The sequence below is a fragment of the Callithrix jacchus genome, chromosome 8, assembly GCF_049354715.1.
Source record: "Callithrix jacchus isolate 240 chromosome 8, calJac240_pri, whole genome shotgun sequence".
Lineage (NCBI taxonomy): Eukaryota > Metazoa > Chordata > Mammalia > Primates > Cebidae > Callithrix > Callithrix jacchus.
In genome coordinates this window covers 32,954,966-32,973,692 of record NC_133509.1, presented here as the reverse complement: position 1 = coordinate 32,973,692, position 18,727 = coordinate 32,954,966, and the positions used below count along the sequence as shown (strand labels likewise).

Sequence of the window (18,727 nt, the reverse complement as noted above, 5' to 3'; positions counted from 1 at the left end):
TTCTCGCTTACACCTAAGGCTTCTAGATGTATATACTAGTTTATACATCCAGCTGGATGTCCCATGTGCACTCAGATTTGTCACCGCTCCGCCAAGTGAGCCAGATCTCAGCCTCCTTTGTGCAGCGACCCTTACGGCTGGGGGAGCCCCCTGTCTGCCTCCTCCACACCCTGGACTCCCCACATCCCTCCCTTCCTCCACCCAGCCTCCAGGCCTCTGAACACAGCTTACAAACGGAAATGACTTTGTATTTTTGTTTTTTTGTAGAGAAGGGATCTTACTATGTTGTCCAGGATAGTCTCAAACTCTTGGCTTCAAGTGATGCTCCTGCCTTGGCCTCCCAAATTGCTGGGATTACAGGCGTGAGCCAACCACACCTGGTCCTGAAATGAGTTTTTCTTTTGGGTGCACAATGTCTATGACATTGCATTTACTAAACAGGAGTTTCTCTCTCACCCTCCTGAAAACAAAGTTGTATGCACAAATTCCAACCAGAATTTCATCTACTAAACACTAACTGAGCAGTTACTTTGCTCAGAGTCACTGAGCAGTTACTCTCATATGCTAGGTATGAGAGCTGCAAAGGTGGACAGGGCCCACCCTGGCCTTCCCGCCCTGGCCTGCTTGTCGGGGAAGAGTCCCACAAAGAGACAATCAGCCATAACAATGGCCTGAGGTAAGGATGACAATGTGGACGTGTACACTGCTCTAGGGGATCACGGTGGGAAACCTGCCAGGTTAGAAGCCTGGTGTCCTTCTGGCCACCTCTGTCTCCCTCACTCCTTGCATCTACTCACCCCCTGCACCCCTGGATCAAGCTTCCTTAAACTCGCAAATCTGTGCTGTCCCCTCAGCTCCACAGACACCGCTGACTTTAGGTCTCAAGTGAGCTCTCTGATCCCAGCCGTCCTCCACCAAAGCCAAAAAGGGATTCAGAAAGGGCAAAAATGACCATGTCATTCCCCTATTTAAAACCGTCAGTGGGCCAGGTGTGGTGTCTCATGCCTGTAATCCCAGCACTTTGGGAGGCTCAGGCAGGCGGATTGCCTGAGGTCGGGAGTTCAAGACCAGCCTGGGCAGCACAGTGAGACTCCATCTTGATAAAAACAAAAGAACTTATTTTATTTTATTATTATTATTATTTTGAGACAGAATTTCACTCTGTTGCCCAGGCTGGAGTGCAGCGGCCCAATCTCAGCTCACTGCAACATCCATCCCCACCAGGTTCAAGTGATTCTCATGTCTCAGCCTCCCAGTAGCCGAGATTACAGGTAATGCCAGCTAATTTTGTATTTTTAGTAGACATGTTGGCCAGGCTGGCTGACCTCAAGTGATCTGCCTACCTCAGCCTCCCAAAGAGCTGGGATTATAGGCATGAGCCACCACACCCAGCTGAAATTTTAAATAATTATAAGAAAAAACTCCAGACTTTCAGTGGCTCCCTGTTGGCCCTGAGATAACATCCAAACTCATCAGCATGGCTTCACAGCCCGTTCTGATCTAACCCACATTAACATGAGAATTATTTCTTTTACTTGTTCCTGTGACTCCAATTTAACTGAACACTTGCTATGTGCTGGCCCAGTGGTTCCTAACCTTTTTGGCACCAGGGACCAGTTTCATAGAAGACATTTTTTCCACTGACGGGGCAGGATGGTTTCAGTGTGAAACTGTTCCACCTGAGATCATCAGGCATTAGATTCCCATAAGGAATGTGCAACCTGGATCCCTCACAGCACAGTTCACAGTAGGGTTCAAGCTCCTAGGAGAATCTAATGCCACTGCTGATCTGACAGGAGGCGGAGCTCAGGTGGTAATGCCAGCTCACCCGCAGCTCACCTCCTGCTGTGCGGCCAGTTTCTAACAGGCCACTACCAGGTTCTGGTCCTCGGCCTGGGGGTTGGGGACCCCTGTGCCAGGCCTTCTGCTGGGTACCAGGATGCAGTAGTGAACACACACACTGTCCCCCCTCCCGGCGCTTGAGGTCTAGCAGGGGACACAGACACCAAACAAATAGTGACATAGATCATTACAATTGTGTCAGTGCAGGAAAAGGAACATTTCCCTGGCAATTCCCTGCTTCAGCCACAATAAACTACTCACAGTCCCTGCCTCCTGGCCCAGCTCAGGCCGGCCTCTCTCCTTCAGTTGGCCAAATCTCTCCAGCCCTCCTGGTCTCAGCTCAAGGTTCTCCTTTCTAAGGGAGTCTTCCCTGAAACTCCTAGGTGGTTCCATGGGATTCTGCTCCCACCCTGGGTCCTGGGTCCTCCTGAGCCCAGCACAGAGCTGAGCACAGTAAATGCTCAGTAAATGTTTGCCACGCAAATGATGAACAGGTCCTCTTAATTCATGTGTGAGTGTTTGCTTTTAAAGAAAATGATAGAGTTGTTTACTCTGATTTTATATTCACAAAAGGTTGGTGCTGGGTGCTAATGAAGGTAGAGAGAGCTATTGTTTAAAATAGGATGCAGGCCGGGTGTGGTGGCTCAAGCCTGTAATCCCAGCACTTTGGGAGGCTGAGGCGGGTGGATCACGAGGTCAAGAGATCGAGACCATCCTGGTCAACATGGTGAAACCCCCGTCTCTACTAAAAATACAAAAAATTAGCTGGGCATGGTGGCGTGTGCCTGTAATCCCAGCTACTCGGGAGTCTGAGGTGGGAGAATTGCTTGAACCCAGGAGGAGGAGGTTGCGGTGAGCTGAGATCGTGCCATTGCACTCCAGCCTGGGTAACTGGAGTGAAACTCGTCTCAAAAAATAAATAAATAAAAATAAAAATAAAATAGAACGCTTGTGCACCCGAGGACTTCAGGGACTATCTCTCAGATGGGGGGATTGAGGGGTCTCCAGGATGTCTCAGGCCAGCAGGAGGTGGGTGGGGGAGAAGAGGAGGTGAGCCTGCTGCCCAGTCTCACGTAGCCAGTGCTATGACCACCAGCTCTTCTCCGGGCTCTTGGCCCAGAAGCCTGGCTGACCTCCCACTGCTGCCCTCTACCCTTTGGCAGAAGCCTGGGGTCTGCCCCTGGACTTAGCTCCTGTGGGCTATCCAGTGCTGGGGAAGAGATGAGCAGCTGGGTTCAGGATTAGAGGGGCCTAGGGCCCTAGCACCTTTCCTGGGGCCATCCCCGGGAGCTGCTCCGCTCCTCTCTGCTCCCTGACCACCTCAGTACCTGCTGGGGCTTGAGGTTGTGCCAGGCCTAGGTGCAGCAAAGGAAGGTGAGCCCTGCCATCCACCCACTCTGAAAAGGCTGCTGCTCCCTCCAGAAGAGACTTTGTCCTGTCTCGGAGCCCCACCCTCGGCCCCTTATCTACAAAATCCACACGGCTCCCTGAACTTCCTTCTTCCTTGGAATTGCAGAGTTGAAAGATCACCTGGCCCACTCCATTCAGTTTATAGAAGATGACACTGAGGTCTGGAGTGGGGCATTAAGTACCCAAGATGTCACAGCAGATAATGGCAAGAGTCAGGATTTCAAACAAACAGAAGAGGCAAGTCCCCTGCCTGTCAGCAGCCTTCTGCTATACCTGCTGCCCTGCCTGTTCCTCATGGGCTGTCCCACATTTTGCCTAGTTTGAGCCTGAAAGTTACACCTCCAATGAATGAAACTCACGGGATTATTGCCATCCCATCTTCCTCCTCACACCCACTCTCGGCCATCTGCCCTTCTCACCCACAGGTGGAGGCAAAGCTTGGTCAACCTGATAGGCCTCTTCCAGGCAGGGACAGGAGAAGGGACTGCACAGCAGCTCTGAGTCAGGACTCTGAGTCTCCGTAAGGCGTGGCCGCCAGGATGGCCTTAGAGAAGGAATCCAGCCCAGGTGCACTATGTTTACCTTCTCAACTCACAAACATGACCAGACCTTCCCTGGCTGGCTGGCTGAAGTCCCAGCCTCTTAGTCCAGCCCTGAAGCCTCTCCCATTCCGGCCAGTCCCATCCCCACACGGCTCTCCTGCCATCCCACCCCATCCTCAGATTACAGCTCTTCAGCCTTTCTTGCCTTGCAATGCTGTTCCCTCAGCTGCAATGCCCTTCCCTGCCTCTCCACCCCGAAAACTCCTTCCCCTTGTATCCTCTGTGCTAACACTTCCCTCCTCCCTTCCCTTCCCCTCTTCTTCCTTCGTGCCTACGTGGCACTTTTGAGACAATGTTACAAGCATAATAAAGAAAATAAGGTCTTCATGAATCCGTGTCCTCCAGCAGACTCTCCTCAGTGACAGCAATTGTGTGTTTATCTTTAAATTCTCAGAGCCCAGCATATAGTAAACACTCAATAAAGGAAAACACTGCTAAACAAATCAATATATGGACTGTGCATTTTTTCCAGAGCCAAACTGGGAAGCAAGTTCTAATATCACAAAAGGATTACCTTCCCATTCATTTATTCATCAAATAGTTATTGAATACTGGTACGTGCAGAGCACAGGGTCGTCAGAGTACAGGGAGCATGCAGCTGGGGTGGACTCATGCTTTACATTATTTTTTTTGAGGTGGAGTCACACTCCGTCACCCAGGCTGGAGTGCAATGGTATGATCTCAGCTCACTGCAACCTCCACCTCCTGGGTTCAAGTGATTCTTTTGCTTCAGCCTTCTGAGTAGCTGGGATTACACGTGCCTGCCATTATGCCTGGCTAATTTTTATATCTTTAGTAGAGATGGGGGTTTCACCATGTTGGTCAGGCTGGTCTCGAACTCCCGACCTCAGGTGACCACCTGCCTCTGCATCCCAAAGTGCTGGGATTACAGGTGTGAGCCTCCCTGCTCCCTGCCTAGGCTCTACTTTTAAGGAGTTTGCATTGTGAAAATACAGACAAGGCAGAAAAGTATTTGTTATGAGAACTGGCTAGCATTTACTGACCTCCACTGTTTAAGCAGATTATTGCATTTAACTGAGCATTAACCCTATAATATAGGCACTTTCATTATTAGCCTCATTTTACAGATAAGAAGACTGAGGCTTGCAGAAGTGGAGAGACATGGACATGGCATAGCCAGGAAGTCATGGAGGCAGGATTTGAACCCAGGCACGTCCCAGACCCACCAAAATTAATGAAGATGGGGAAGCAATTAACTTTGCTTTAGGAAACTGGAAAGCCAAGGAAGGCTTCACCAAAGAGGGGTCGGCTGAGATGTGCCCTGTAGGACAAGCAGGATTTTCACACATGGGGAAAGTAGCACACCCCAAACTATAGAGAGATCTGGGGTAAGAATTTGAGGTTTAAGTTAGTGGCCTTGAATCTTGTCTGCAAACTGTAAACACCTGGAGGCTTTAGAAACCATGGATGCCCCCAGGTCTGCCCCGGAGATTCCAAAGTGATTGGTCCCAGAGGTTCTAAATGGGGACGTGGGAGGCGCCTGGTGTAAAGTGTATAACGCGACACCTACCTGCAGCCCAGACACTCCCTGGATGCTCCGGGTCCTGTTTATGGCAATTTCCTGCCCCCTTGGGAGGGGCCCCAGACAACATGGACAGGGCTGGTGCTTCCTCCTCACATTCGCTCCTTGTCTGACCATTTGTAACCTTCCTGTGGCCTGGAGTTGCAGAAGACTCCTTGCTGGGGAAATTCCATGGTTTCCTTGCAAGGGGACGTGTGTTCTGTAGAAGGAAGGCAGCCAGTTTGCAGTATGCAGAAGCCGAGACCTGCAGGTCAGAGTGAAGACAGCTGATTTGAGGACTCTGGGCAGGCGGCTTGTGTGCTATAGACATGGACAGGAGGAGCTGGAACCCCCTCCTCCCCGTCCCAGCAGGCAGGCTCCGCAGGGCAGGGGCAGCTGTCAGGAGAGGGCACGTGGCTTCACCATCACACTGCTTGATGCCCTCAGAACAGTGAAATCCGCCAGAGTGAGGGAAGCCAGGCTGAGTGGCTGCAGTGGGCAGGGGCTGGATTTCCCCTACTCAGGCCCAGGCAGTGACTCAGTGACAAGTGTTGAAAGCAGACAGTGACCTCAGCTCCCTCGCCCACTGGGGAGTGTCACCGTGCCCCACATCCCCCTCAGGAGCACAGACAGCTCAGGGCCCAGTGAGATGGAAGTAGACAACATGGTATCATGTGGGGCACACAGGACTCTTGCCCTCACCAGCTGGATGCCCAGAGCTTCCTGTTCCTCATAGAAGTGATGTGAGCATCCCAGGAGGTGACGTCCGTGGTCAGGAAGGCACGTAAACAACCACAGCCATCGGTGCCTGCTGCAATCCATGTATTTATATATTACTGACTTCACTTCATATAGTGTTCCCTTGTATCGGATATTAACTCGTTTCCTTTAAATTTTTGTTATTATAAATACCACTGCATTTTCTTTTGAAATACTCTTCAAACTGGCCAGGTGCAGTGGCTCATGCCTGTAATCCCAGCACTTTGGGAGGCTGAGGCGGGAGGATCACTTGAGGTCAGGAGTTCAAGACCAGTCTGGCTAACATAATTTAACCCCATCTCTACCAAAAATACAAAAATTAGCCAGGTGTGGTGGCATGCACCTGTAAACCCCCCTACTCAGGAGGCTGAGGCAGGAGAGTTGCTTGAGCCCAGGAGGTGGAGGTTGCAGTGAGCCAAGATCACACCACTGCATTCCAGCCTAGTGACAGAGCAAGACTCAGTCTCACAAAAAAAAGAAAGAGAGAGAGAGAGAGAAAGAGAGAGAAATTCCTCCCCCAAGTGAAACCCTAGGGTGCAGTATCTAAAGCTCTGGCTACATATTGCCAGGTTGTCCTCAAAAAAAAGTTGAACTAAGTTGCAGTGCTCCTAGCAATATACAATTTTTACCCATTTCCCTATAGCTTTGTCAATGGTAAGTTTCATATTTTTATTTATTTTTGATAACTGAATTGGTGTGTAGTGTTGCCTCCAAATAGTTTGAATGGGCATTTATTTAATTTCTATCATTGCAGAGAGGATCCACCTGCCTACTAGAAAACTCTGGGCTGGGTGCAGTGGATCACACCTGTAATGCCAGCACTTTGGGAGGCAGAGATAGGCAGATTACTTGAGGCCAGGAGTTCGAGACCAGCTTGGGCAACATAGTGAGACCTCATCTTTACTATAAACTTTAAAAAATTATTGGGCATGGCGGCATGCACCTGTAGTCCCAGCTACCGAGGAGGCTGAGGCAGGAGGATCACCTTAGCCCAGGAGTTCAAAACTTCAGTGAACTAGGATCTCACCACTGCACTTGAGCCTGGGAGACAGAGCGAGATCCTATCTCAAAAAAGTGAAAGAAAGAAAAGAAGGAAGAGAGGGAGGGAGGGAGGGAAGGAGAAAAGAAGGAAGGAAGTAAAGGGAGGGAGGGAGGGAGGAGAAGGAAGGAAAGGAGGGAGCTCTCTTTGGAACGTGGTCCCTACTGGATGCTGGGTGGATCAATGTGCAAACCTTCACTCAGGGATGCCTCCCGGAAGCCCAGGCAGGCCTCTTGCCTATGCCTCCGCAGTCCTATGACCCTTTCCTTCAGTCAGCTTCTCATAGCTGTCACTTTATGTGCATTTGGGAAACTGATTAGTTTATTTCTTCCCCCACAAGACTGTAACCCCACGAGGAGCTATTGTTTTGCTCACCATTGGACCACTTATCACCTGGTGTATGCCTGGCAGACAGTAGGTGCTCATTTAAATATTTGTCAAAGTGTTAGGGCCCTTTTAGACTTTGTCTAGCAGGCTTTCTGGTTTTTGTTGGAAAGCCCTCCCTCAAGAAAAGTAATTTTTAAAGTGAAACAAAATATATATAAATATTTGTTAAATAAATGAATACTTAAAAATGAGTAAGTATGCCAGAGCTAAACTGTGGAATTTATCTTTGCAAAACGATTTGTCAGTGGGCTTAATGAGAAACATTTAAGGAGCACCTACCACTGCAGCATAGGGTAGAGGGGCTGTTATGGAAAAGTGAGAACGTGGGGCCGGGTGCGGTGGCTCAAGCCTGTAATTCCAGCACTTTGGGAGGCCGAGGTGGGTGGATCACGAGGTCAAGAGATCGAGACCATCCTGGTCAATTTGGTGAAACCCCATCTCTACCAAAAATGCAAAAAATTAGCTGGGCATGGTGGCGCGTGCCTGTAATCCCAGCTACTCAGGAGGCTGAGGCAGGAGAATTGCCTGAACCCAGGAGGCGGAGGTTGCAGTGAGCCGAGATCGCGCCATTGCACTCCAGCCTGGTTAACAAGAGCGAAACTCCATCTCAAAAAAAAAGAAAAGTGAGAACGCAAGGCATATACCCTGTAGCATGGGGTAGAGGGGCAGTTATACAACAGTGAGAACGCAAGGCATGTACCCTGTAGCATGGGGTAGAGGGGCAGTTATACAACAGTGAGAATGCAAGGTCTCTGCCCTTAAAGAAACACATAGGCAGGTGGTGAGACCCACGCCTCTGTGGTGGCTGCTGTGGTGTCTCACCCCATTCGCCCTGTAAAGGAAGCTTCAGGGCAAGTGAAGCTGTTTTCCAATGGTCATGGCAGGATGCAACCATCTGTGACATCCTAGCTCCCAAGATGAGAGAACAAGTGTGACTTCCAACCAGAGAAGCAGGTGGTTTGGGCACTGGGAGGGATCTCAGAGATGCTCTAACACTTGGCTTGAACCCCCAGGCCCAAATCCCAGCTCTCCTGATTATAAGGTCATGCAGCTGGGCAAAGCACTCACCTCTCAGGGTTACCGAAAAAGCCTCAAGGGCTGTGGGGAGGATTCAAAGGTGCCTGGCACACAGTGAGCACTGACACACGTTAGCTGGTTGAGTGATTTCCCTAAGGTCCTGCAGAGCAAGAGAAAAACCTGCATCTCCTGACCACATAGCCATCAAAGCCATGCTCAAAAAGCTTTTCAATGTAAGTATTCCCATCAAGAGGAAAGAGATGTGTTTTTTTTGTTTTTGTTTTTTAATGCAAAGCAGCTTCACCTGAAACTGACCTCACCATGGGCGTCTGAGTTTGTTTCTGGAGAGGAGGGAAGGAATGAGCCAGCTCTCCAGGAACTGTGGGGACACACCCAGGTTGCCCAATCGCTCAGGACAGTGGAGCTAGGTGCTTCCCAGGCCCCTTCCTGGGCCAGAGGGCCCTGTGGGGATGCTCTCCTCAGTGCCAGCTCCTCCATGGCCACAGGTCTGCAGAGGACAAACCCAGATAGAACCTTCTCCAGGATCAGCACAGGGCAAGGTTATCACAGGCAGGCCTGGAGTAATCAGCAGAGTCACAGAGGCCACACTGTCTCTCACTACTCAGGACAGGGCAACGACTGTTCCTACCCACGCTTTGCCTCTGAAGCTGCCCTCATGGTTTTTCAGGGCTGCTGGCTCATAATAATAATCCTGCCAGCCCTGGACACCTCAGCTTCCTTCTGTCTTTCTGTGCAGTTCTGCCAGCCTCAGCTTCCTTCTGCCTTTCTGTGCAGTTCTTTCTCCAGACTGGCTCCCTTTCCATCTCTACTCCCTTCATAAATTGGGGCAGTAGATGGCCTCTCAGCCCTTTCTTTCCTCCTCAAGCTAAGCTGGAACTCTGTCTCTTACTTCAAGCTCTTGGGGACAGTCTGACCCACCCAGTAAACCTTTTCAAGCCAGGGCCTGATGGGGTGAGAAGGGGGCTGCACCCTATAAGTCCTCCAAGATCTAATCTCACCCCATCTGGTCCTGCTCTCCTTCCTGCTGATCCAGCTGTTCTCCCTTTAGGGATAGAGAGGACATCCACACAAATCCTTCCTGACACTATGACTTGTAAGATGAACTCTGTGTTTGGTTTCCTAAGCTTTGGCCTCCGAAGAAAAACCCCTTTCTCAACATACTGCATGTGACATATGCATGCTGGTTTTCAGACCATGCTGTTAACTATGGCTTCTGAAGCTTCTACATTGAAACTTTTTTGTTCTAGGCCAGAGCTGCTCAGTCCTTACCCGTGTGTAATAACCTGAGGAGGTTACGTGTTAAAACAGATTTCTCGGCCTCATCCCCAGAGACAGGCTGTGAGGTTCAATAGATGTGGGGTGTGAGCTTCAGTAGAGGTGGGCTGTGAGCTTCAGTAGATGTGGGCTGTGGTCCCAAATGCTGCCTCCCTCTCAGGTAATGCTGATGCTGCCCGTCCGCCAACTCCACCTGGAGCCAAACTGTTCTCGAAACTTCAGCATTCACCCTGAAGTAACGAATGTTCCCAGCTTAAAGTCGGAGGGGAGAAGAGAAATGAGGGAAAAAATGCCGGCAAGAAATATCTCACTTAAGACATTTCCAAACACTGACCTACTCCACAGGTTTACCCTTGCAAAGCAATGAGTTCTTTGCAAAGCAAGGTTCTGAGAAGTAAGGAAATGTGCGCAGGTCACACAGTTTTTGATTGATTGGCAGAGCCTGGATCCAGGTGCTAACCTGTCTGCTTGGTCCTGGCCCACTGAGACACTGTGAAACCGAATTCACGTGAGGTTGATCGTTGCTGGCAGAAGCATCACCAGACTCTTCTGACATGGCCAGTCAGAACTGTTATCTCTGCTACCCACACAGTGTTCACAAATGCACATGCAGCTATCTGTACTCCTCAGGTTAGGGTGCTGGATGACTGTGTCTGAACAGTGGCCAGAGCAGCCTAGCTGGGACAGGCATTCCCACCCTTGGGTCTTCCATGCCTGGCTTGATCCTGCTCTCCAGATAGCATGACTATGACTGACAGGTTAGGACTGTCCTAAAATATGACTGACTGTGTGAGATTCTCAAGTACCAAATGTTACAAGGAGTAGAAAGCGTTAGCACCATGGTTCTCACAGTGCAGTCCCAGGCAAGTGCAGTGGCTCACACCTGGAATCCCAACACTTTGGGAGGCTGAGGCTGGAGGATGGATTGAGGCCCAGAATTCAAGACCAGTCTGGGCAACATAGTGAGACCCCCATCTTTAAAAAATATTGTAAAACAATTAGCTAGGTATGGTGGTGCATGCTTGTAGTCCCAGCTACTCAGGAGGCTGAGGTGGGAGGATCGCTTGAGCCCAGGAGTTTGAGGCTGCAGTGAGCTATCATCAGGCCACTGCACTCCAGCCTGGCTAACAGAGTGAGGCCCTGTCTCTAAAAAAATTAAAAGCTTTTTTTTTTAAATCAATTTAAAAAAGTGTGGTCCCCAGATCAGGAGCCTCAGCTTCACCTGAGAACTTGTTTGGAACCCAAATACTTGGATCATAGTCCAGACTAATGAAGCAACAACTTTGGAGTTAGGGCCCAGCAGCCCGTATTTTAACATACCTTCCAGGATTGTGATGCACAGCCAAGGCTTGAGAACTGCTATTCTTTGGAGAAAGTTAGCCGGATTTCTAGTATGGTTTGGGAGGCTTTGATTTGGTGGCATGGAGGGTTCCCTGCTCTCTGGGTTAACTCTGACATTCACTGGTAGAGGAGTTTGTGAAGCATATGGTGATAACCTGGCTGTGAGGTTAACTGCACACTCCTGCCTCACTCGTTTGCATCTTGCAGTGGAGAGGATTTATTGCCAGGATGGTCTTGTTGCTGTGGTAACTCTTGCATTCAGGCTAGGCTCTTCCTCTGTGGGGGATAAATTTACATCACTTAGACGCTAGGTAAACTCAATGTCCTTCTCTGTTTCCCAGAGCCCAGAAAAGCCTGTTAATTGTCCCTGCAGTGGTAGACCGAATCACTGCCCTGGCCCAACTGGCCTTGGTGTATTTCTTTTCTTTTCTTTCCTTTTTTTTTTTTTTCTAGTTTTGATCGCGTTGCCCAGGCTGAAGTGCCGTGGTGCAATCTCAGCTCACTGCAACCTCTGCCTCAGCAATTCTCCTGCCTCAGCCTCTGAGTAGCTAGGATTACAGGTGCATGCCACCACACTCAGCTAATTTTTTGTATTTTTAGTAGATATGGGGTTTTATCATGTTGGTCAGGCTGATCTTGAATGCCTGACCTCAGGTGATTCACCTACCTCGGCCTCCCAAAGTGCTGGGATTTCAAGCATGAGCCACCACGCCTGGCAGCTGTATTTCTTACAGTGTTCAGGAACTCCCAATTTTCTGTTTTAGAAAAAAGTAAATTGAATGTTATATTTGGGGTTGGTATGGAGGAAAAGTTAAATATTAAATTTGAATTCAATTGAACATGGACACAAGCAATGGTCACCAAGTCTGGAACAGGTTGTGTGAGCTCCTTGCGGCGTTTATCCAGTGCTGTTTCAGAAAAATCTCTATTTCAGTCTATTCCTATATGTTAGTTATTGAAAAACAATAGGCAATTGCAGAAACAAGTTGACCTTTTTGTCCCAGTTACAAAGGAGACTGGGCCTTATGCCAAACAACTTGTTACAAAAAGAGCTAGGGTTCCAGACTGCACCGAAGCTCCATGAGACCACTCTTCATCTGTACACGGACAGGTGGCCGGCTCTGGAGGCCAAGCTCTTGCCTCGCAGTCTGGTGGTGAATCCACCATAGTCTGGTGAGTGTAAATATATTTTCCTTTCTCCCCTTCCCATTGCAATTTGCTTATTTTATCAATCTGCTTATTATTATATTATTTGCTTCTTGCATCCGCACTGTCATTTACATGGGATAAAGGTTGTTTAGCCTTAAAGGTATTGTGTGTGTGTCTTTTCTTCTTCCCTCTTGCGTTTCCTGCATGGAACAGTCGGGTACTTCGTATGATATAAAAAAAGTATGCTAGCCTCCATTATTTCTGTAAGTGACACAGCAAGTAAATGTGAGGCAAATTCTTTTGTGTGTGTGTGGGGAGGAGACACCATTCATATGAAATTTAACCTTTTAAAGTGTACACTTTGGTGGCTGTTAATTTTAAAAGTGCATGGTACCACAACAGAACTTTCTGGAGTGATAGAAATGTTCTACAGCTAGTTTTGCATGACTATTTCATAGGGACATAAAATTATCAAATTTCTTTCTTAAACTGAATAATTGAGGCCAGTTCATATTATTGTATCTAAACTACACCTCAATTTAAAACAGTAACTTTTAATTATTAAAATGTTATTTTAATTTAATTTAGCATTCTTTTATTTAAACAATTTCTAAAATAATAATTTTAAAAGCAAACAGCACTACTTTTTAAAAAATCTGTCATGATTAAAATGTGGGAAACATACAGTGGGTTGACTCAATGAAACTGTCTCCAAATTAACAAGCAAACGATAGGTCACATTTGCCTTGTGGTATTCCTTCATCATTTCTCAAACCCATTTCTCATTTCTGTTAAGGATATGCAGATAACCAAAGATCTTATAAGTCAGGTTAACTTGCCTACAGCAATAGAGCCTTAACATACACCAATAAATAGTATCGACTTTGTGATTACACACTTTAGAAACATCATGCTGTGAGGTGGGGAGGTAAAAAAAAAAAAAAAGAAGGAAAACATCAGATGTATTACTTGATGTAAATACAAAAAAAGTTGAGTTTTTTTTTTTTGCTTTTGCTTTTGAGACCAAGTCTTACTCTGTCATCCAGGCTGGAGTGTAGTGGTGCGATTTTGGCTTACTGCAACCTCTACCTTCTGGGCTCAAGCAGTTCTCTTCCCTCAGCCTCTGGAGTAGCTGGGATTACAGGCATGCACCACCATGCTCTGCCAATTTTTTTTTGAGGTGGAGTCTTGCTCTGTCACCCAGACTGGAGCACAGTGGTGCAATCTCGGCTCACTGCAACCTCCACCTCCCGGGTTCAAGCGATTCTCCTGCCTCAGCCTCCTAAGTAGCTGGTATTACAGGTGCCCACCACCACACCTGGCTTTTTTTTTTTTTTTTGTATTTTTAGTAGACACGGGGTTGGTCTCGAACTCCTGGCCTTGTAATCTGCCCTCCTCAGCCTCCCAAAGTACTGGGATTACAGACATGAGCCACTATGCTTGGCCTTACTTTTTAAAATAGTATGCCCACTCTCCAAATAAGCAATAGCCTATTATACATATAATATATTATATATGTAGTATAATATATTATACATTCACCAACTGAATGAGCAAGTTGGTTTTAACATGTCTGTGAGAATTATATACTGTTTTGGATTTTCCTTGATTTTACTCTAATTTTCATCTTAAATCTAAGTGGTATGCACACAGACAAATGATGTAGTAAAACATGACTAAGATTAAAATGAAAAAAAAAACAGTCTTAGTTTCTCGAGAGAAATGATGTAATTATCTGAGGCAATTTTCTAAGCATGGGAAAAAGACATTATAAGGGACAATCATACCAGAAAAACTAATTTCATTCTGAGAAAGAAAATAAACTTTTATCTGAGTAATGCTTTAGTTATCAGGTCCAGAGAGGCACTGAAATGTGACAGTGTGTGACAGCAGTCACGAACTTGAGCTAAGTGACTACCTCTTGAAGCCACTTGCTATGTGGGCTCTAGACTAATGCCAAGCAGCCATAAAATACCATACACTGGACACCTATGGTTTAATGATGTACATCTAATCATTAATCAGTGTTATTTCTATAAACCAAGGAGCACTCCTGTCAAGCACCTTTTTCAGCCCACCTTTTGTATCCTTTTGCCCTTTAAAACCTGCCTGCAGCAAACACTGGCGGGAGCACTCTGCAACTGGGAAGTGTGTCCTGGGCTGCAGTTCCCAATCTTGGCTCAGTAAACTCTCTAAGTTTGCTTCAGTTTCCTTCTTTAGGTCAAGAATTCCTACTGCTATCTTAGGTACATGCGCTCAACTTCCTTATTGAAACCATAGACGATTACTTTTTTTTTTTACTTTTGAATGTGAGAATATATGTAATGTGCTGTGTTAATACAGTGATTACTAAAATATGCATTTATTTATTTAGTTTTTGAGACAGAGTCTCACTTATCAGCCAGGTTAGAGTACAGTGGTGCAATCTCGGCTCACTGCAATCTCCAGCTCCTGGGTTCAAGCAATTTTCAGCCTCCCGAGCAGCTAGGATTACAGGCATGCGCCATCACGCCCAGCTAGTTTTTGGTATTTTGCTAGAGACGGGGTTTCCCTGTGTTGGCCAGGCTGGTCTCGAACTCCTGGGATCCAGTGATCCACCCACTTCTGCCCCCCATAGTGCTGGGATTACTGATGTAAACCACCATGCCCCGGGGCCTTATTTCTAAGGAGATATGTATGTTTTTGCTATATCTTTTCTGGATGTGAGATCATCTATATGTGTATGTGTGCAGGGGTTCTTATTTCAAGCTAGGTATCTAAGTAGGTGAGAGTGAATATGGGAGGTATTTACCTACAGCTGTGTGTGCACTCTCTCCAAAAGGTTTGTAATTAGGGTGTTGTGAACCAAAGGTGGGCCAGGAGTCACTGGCTATGCATAGATTTCAAACAGAGCTGGGTATGCATGGGTCTGAAACAGGTAATGCTTCCACTCATGGAATGTAATCCTAAACACATTCAGCAGTTTTAGAGTGATAATCTCCTTTTTTTCAGACAGGGTCTTGCTTAGTCACCCAAACTGCAATGCAGTGGTGCAATCTCGGCTCACTGCAACCTCCACTTCCTGGGTTTAAGCAATCCTTTCACCTCCTCAGCCTCCCGAATAGCACCACAGGCATGCATCACCACACCCAGCTTATTCTTGTATTTTTTGTAGAGACAGGGTTTCACCATGTTGCCCAAGCTGGTCTCAAACTCCTGGGCTCCAGCGACCTTCCTATCTTGGACTCCCAAGGTGCTGTTATTACAGGGATAATCTTTTTTTAAAGGAAGAAGAGAATATACTTACTGAACAGCTAGTCTATGTTAAGCACCACTTGAGGTACTTTATGGCTATTATTTCCTAAAAGTAATATTTACAACTAACATAAGCAGGTATGAACTGGCCCAGTTTTATAGATAAGGAACCTGAGGCCTTTCCAAAGCAAAGTAGTAAGTGACAGAGCAACCTGGTTTCTGAGCCTGTAATTTCATTCTCTACCACAGTCTCAACTAAAACATAAAATAATTTCTTCAGTAAAATAAAAAATGAGCTCTCACTCATTTCTAGTGATATGGAATGTAATTTTAACTTTTTTGCTCAGAAAGCTTCATATTTGATTTGTACGTAAAAGAGAATTACAGATGTTTGCTTAAGGCTCAACACCATAAAACTGAAAGGACCCTGGGCTTTGGTTTCATTGCAAACAGCAGCACCTACCTGATAGGGAAGAGCATTCCCTCCCCTCTGGGCTCCTCCGCAACTGTCTTTCTAGGTTCTCTTCCTCCTTCCCTGTCCATCTCTCTTCAATCCCCATCATAGATGAACCCTCTTCTCTGCCTACCTCTTAGAGTCTTCATTTCAATCTTCATTTTGCTCTAGAAGCCCTCCCTGGGCAATCTTGTTAATGCCCTGGTTTTACCACTCTTTAACCCGTTTCCAGGTGTAGCACCTAGATGGCTCTCTGGGCTCTCCAGCGAACAATTCCAAAGCCTAACTCATTTTCTTCTTTATCCCCTCCTCCCCACATTCCACATTTTCTCCTGCATTTCTGTGTTGGCATCATCACCCACCCAGCCTTGCAGGTGAGAAATCTGGGAGGCATTGGGAACAGCCCCAGCTGCATCCAGTGAGTCTTCTTCATTTAATGAGGTTCTGTCATTTATTTCTCCCCAAATGCTTGCAAACGCAACCTTTCTTCTGTCCCCTCCACCATGGCTTTGGTTAGTCATGGCCCTCATCACTGACCTCAGGACCATGGCATCAACTGGTCTCTGGCCTCCAACCAAACCTCCTTCCGGTGCACATCATCTGCCTCCAGTTGCTGTTGCCAGCTCCCCACTGAGTAGACCAAGCTTGTCCAACCTGAGCCTCTCAGCCACATGCAGCCCAAGACAGCTTCAAATCTGGCCCAACACAAATTCTTAAACTTTCTTAAGCGTTTTTTTTTTGAGATGGAGTTTTGCTGTTGTTACCCAGACTGGAGTGCAATGGCACGATCTCGGCTCACCGCAACCTCTGCCTTCTGGGTTCAAGCAATTCTCCTGCCTCAGCCTCCTGAGTAGCTGGGACTACAGGCGTGCACCACCATGCCCAGCTAATTTTTGTATTTTTAGTAGAGACGGGTTTTCACCTTGTTGACCAGGATGGTCTCGATCTCTCGACCTCGTGATCCACCCGCCTCGGCCTCCCAAAGTGCTGGGATTATAGGCGTGAGCCACCGCGTCCGGCCTTATTTGCCTTTTTTTTTTCTTAAGGGTTTTGTGTGTGTGTGTGTGATTTTGTTCGTGTATTTTATGTGTGACCCCAGACCATTCTTCTTCCAATGTGGCCCAGGGAAGCCAAAAGATCGGACATGCTGACAGATTATTACCTCCTCCCTCAACCTAAAACCTTTTTCTGGTTCCTTTGTATCTACAAGATAATAGTTTAAGTGTCCTGCACATTCCACCTACTTCCTTTTTTCTATCTCTGTTAATGTTAAAAATTCCCTGCATTGATCAGGTAGGATGGCTTATGCCTATAATCCCAGCAATTTCAGAGGCCAAGAGTTCAAGACCAGCCTGGCCAACATGGCGAAACTCAGTCTCTAGTCTGTAGTCCCAGCTACTCAGGAGGCCGAGGTAGGAGGATCACTTGAGCTGGGGAGGTGGAGGCTGCAGTGAGCTATAATTGCACTATTGCACTCCAGCCTGGGCAATGAGAGTGAGACCATCTCAAAAAAAAAAATCCCCTATATTAAATTATTCCAAGTTTGCAAGAGACATCATGCTACTTTAGGTGGCTGTCTCCATAAAAACATGCCTCTACTTCAATTGCCTTGCTGACTCGTAATGATTTTTTCTTTTTTCCTTCAAGAAATCAGCCCAAATAGACTTTCAGGGATTCACCTTCTTTGGGAAGCTTTCCTTCAGACCTTGTGCCTCTCCTGTTCTTGCTTTATTGTCCCAGTGTTGCTCTCATGCTGTTTATACATGTGACTCCCTTTCCTAAGCTGTCAGATCCTCGAGGCCAGCATAGCATCTAGCACACAGCTCATCAATTGTACAAGCTCTTATAGATTAACTACAGGAAAATTCATCATTCTTAGACTGTAAATTAAAAACTGTAAAGTCTGCATGTAAAAGAATGTTATCTGGATAATGTTCTTGTTAACTGTAGAGATAGCAGTTCTATAAAAGCTGCTTTGGGGTTGTTTCCACGACCACAAGTCAGTCAAGCACACAGTACAACTTAGACAAATGCAACATATAAACCCTGGGTTGGATGATTCTAGAATTTAAAATACAGATATAAAGGATATTTTTGAGACAACTAGAGAAAAATAGCTGATATTTATGATATTACTATATTTATGATAGGTGATATTATTGAATGAATGTTAATTTTCTTAGGGATGATAATGTTATTCTAGCCAGCTAGAATATCCTTTATCTTAGGCAGTGAGTACATGCTTAAATTTTTGGGGGAAAAAGCCTTATGTCTGTAACTTGTTTTCAACATTGTTTTTCGAGACAGGATCTCACTTGGGTTGCCCAGGCTGGAGTGCAGTAGCACAAGATCAAGATTCATGGCAGCCTTGACCTCCCAGGCTCAGATGATCCTCCCACCTCAGCCTCCCAAGCAGCTGGGACCACAGACATGTGCCACCACACCTGGCTAACTTCTGCATTTTTAGTGGAGATGCGGATTCACCATGTTGCCCATGCTGGTCTTGAACTCCTGGACTCAAGCCATCTGCCCGTTTTAGCCTCCCAAAGTGTTGGGATTACAGGCATGAGCCACGTTCCTGGCCTCAACAAGTTAATTTTTAAAAAGCATACATCTACAGAGACAGTTAATGTGACAAAGTTAATTGATAAGAAGTATGAGTATCCATCTTTCAA

The 18,727-nt window shown here is 46.8% G+C and overlaps 1 protein-coding gene and 1 non-coding gene across 4 annotated transcripts in view; one reads left to right on the top strand and one right to left on the bottom strand.

Annotated features, from left to right (window-relative positions):
* Positions 1-18,727, bottom strand: part of SLC30A4-AS1 (SLC30A4 antisense RNA 1) — a 49,192-nt gene that overhangs the window by 27,363 nt on the left and 3,102 nt on the right. For 2 of the 3 annotated variants that reach the window (XM_078334169.1, XM_078334168.1), the window contains exons 2-3: positions 11,883-11,970; positions 5,386-5,641 (exon numbers count right to left, since the gene is read on the bottom strand). In XM_078334169.1, the coding sequence (XP_078190295.1) occupies positions 5,386-5,641; positions 11,883-11,915 (289 nt within the window). In that variant the 5' untranslated portion in view covers positions 11,916-11,970. Of the gene's footprint in view, positions 1-5,385; positions 5,642-6,078; positions 6,188-8,629; positions 9,863-11,882; positions 11,971-18,727 lie in introns of those variants that run through there. The other variant, XR_013520961.1, reaches the window with a different exon arrangement.
* On the top strand, positions 7,615-7,676 carry LOC118145316 (U7 small nuclear RNA). Its single transcript, XR_004730439.1, has one exon. It is a non-coding gene; the product is annotated as a U7 small nuclear RNA (small nuclear RNA).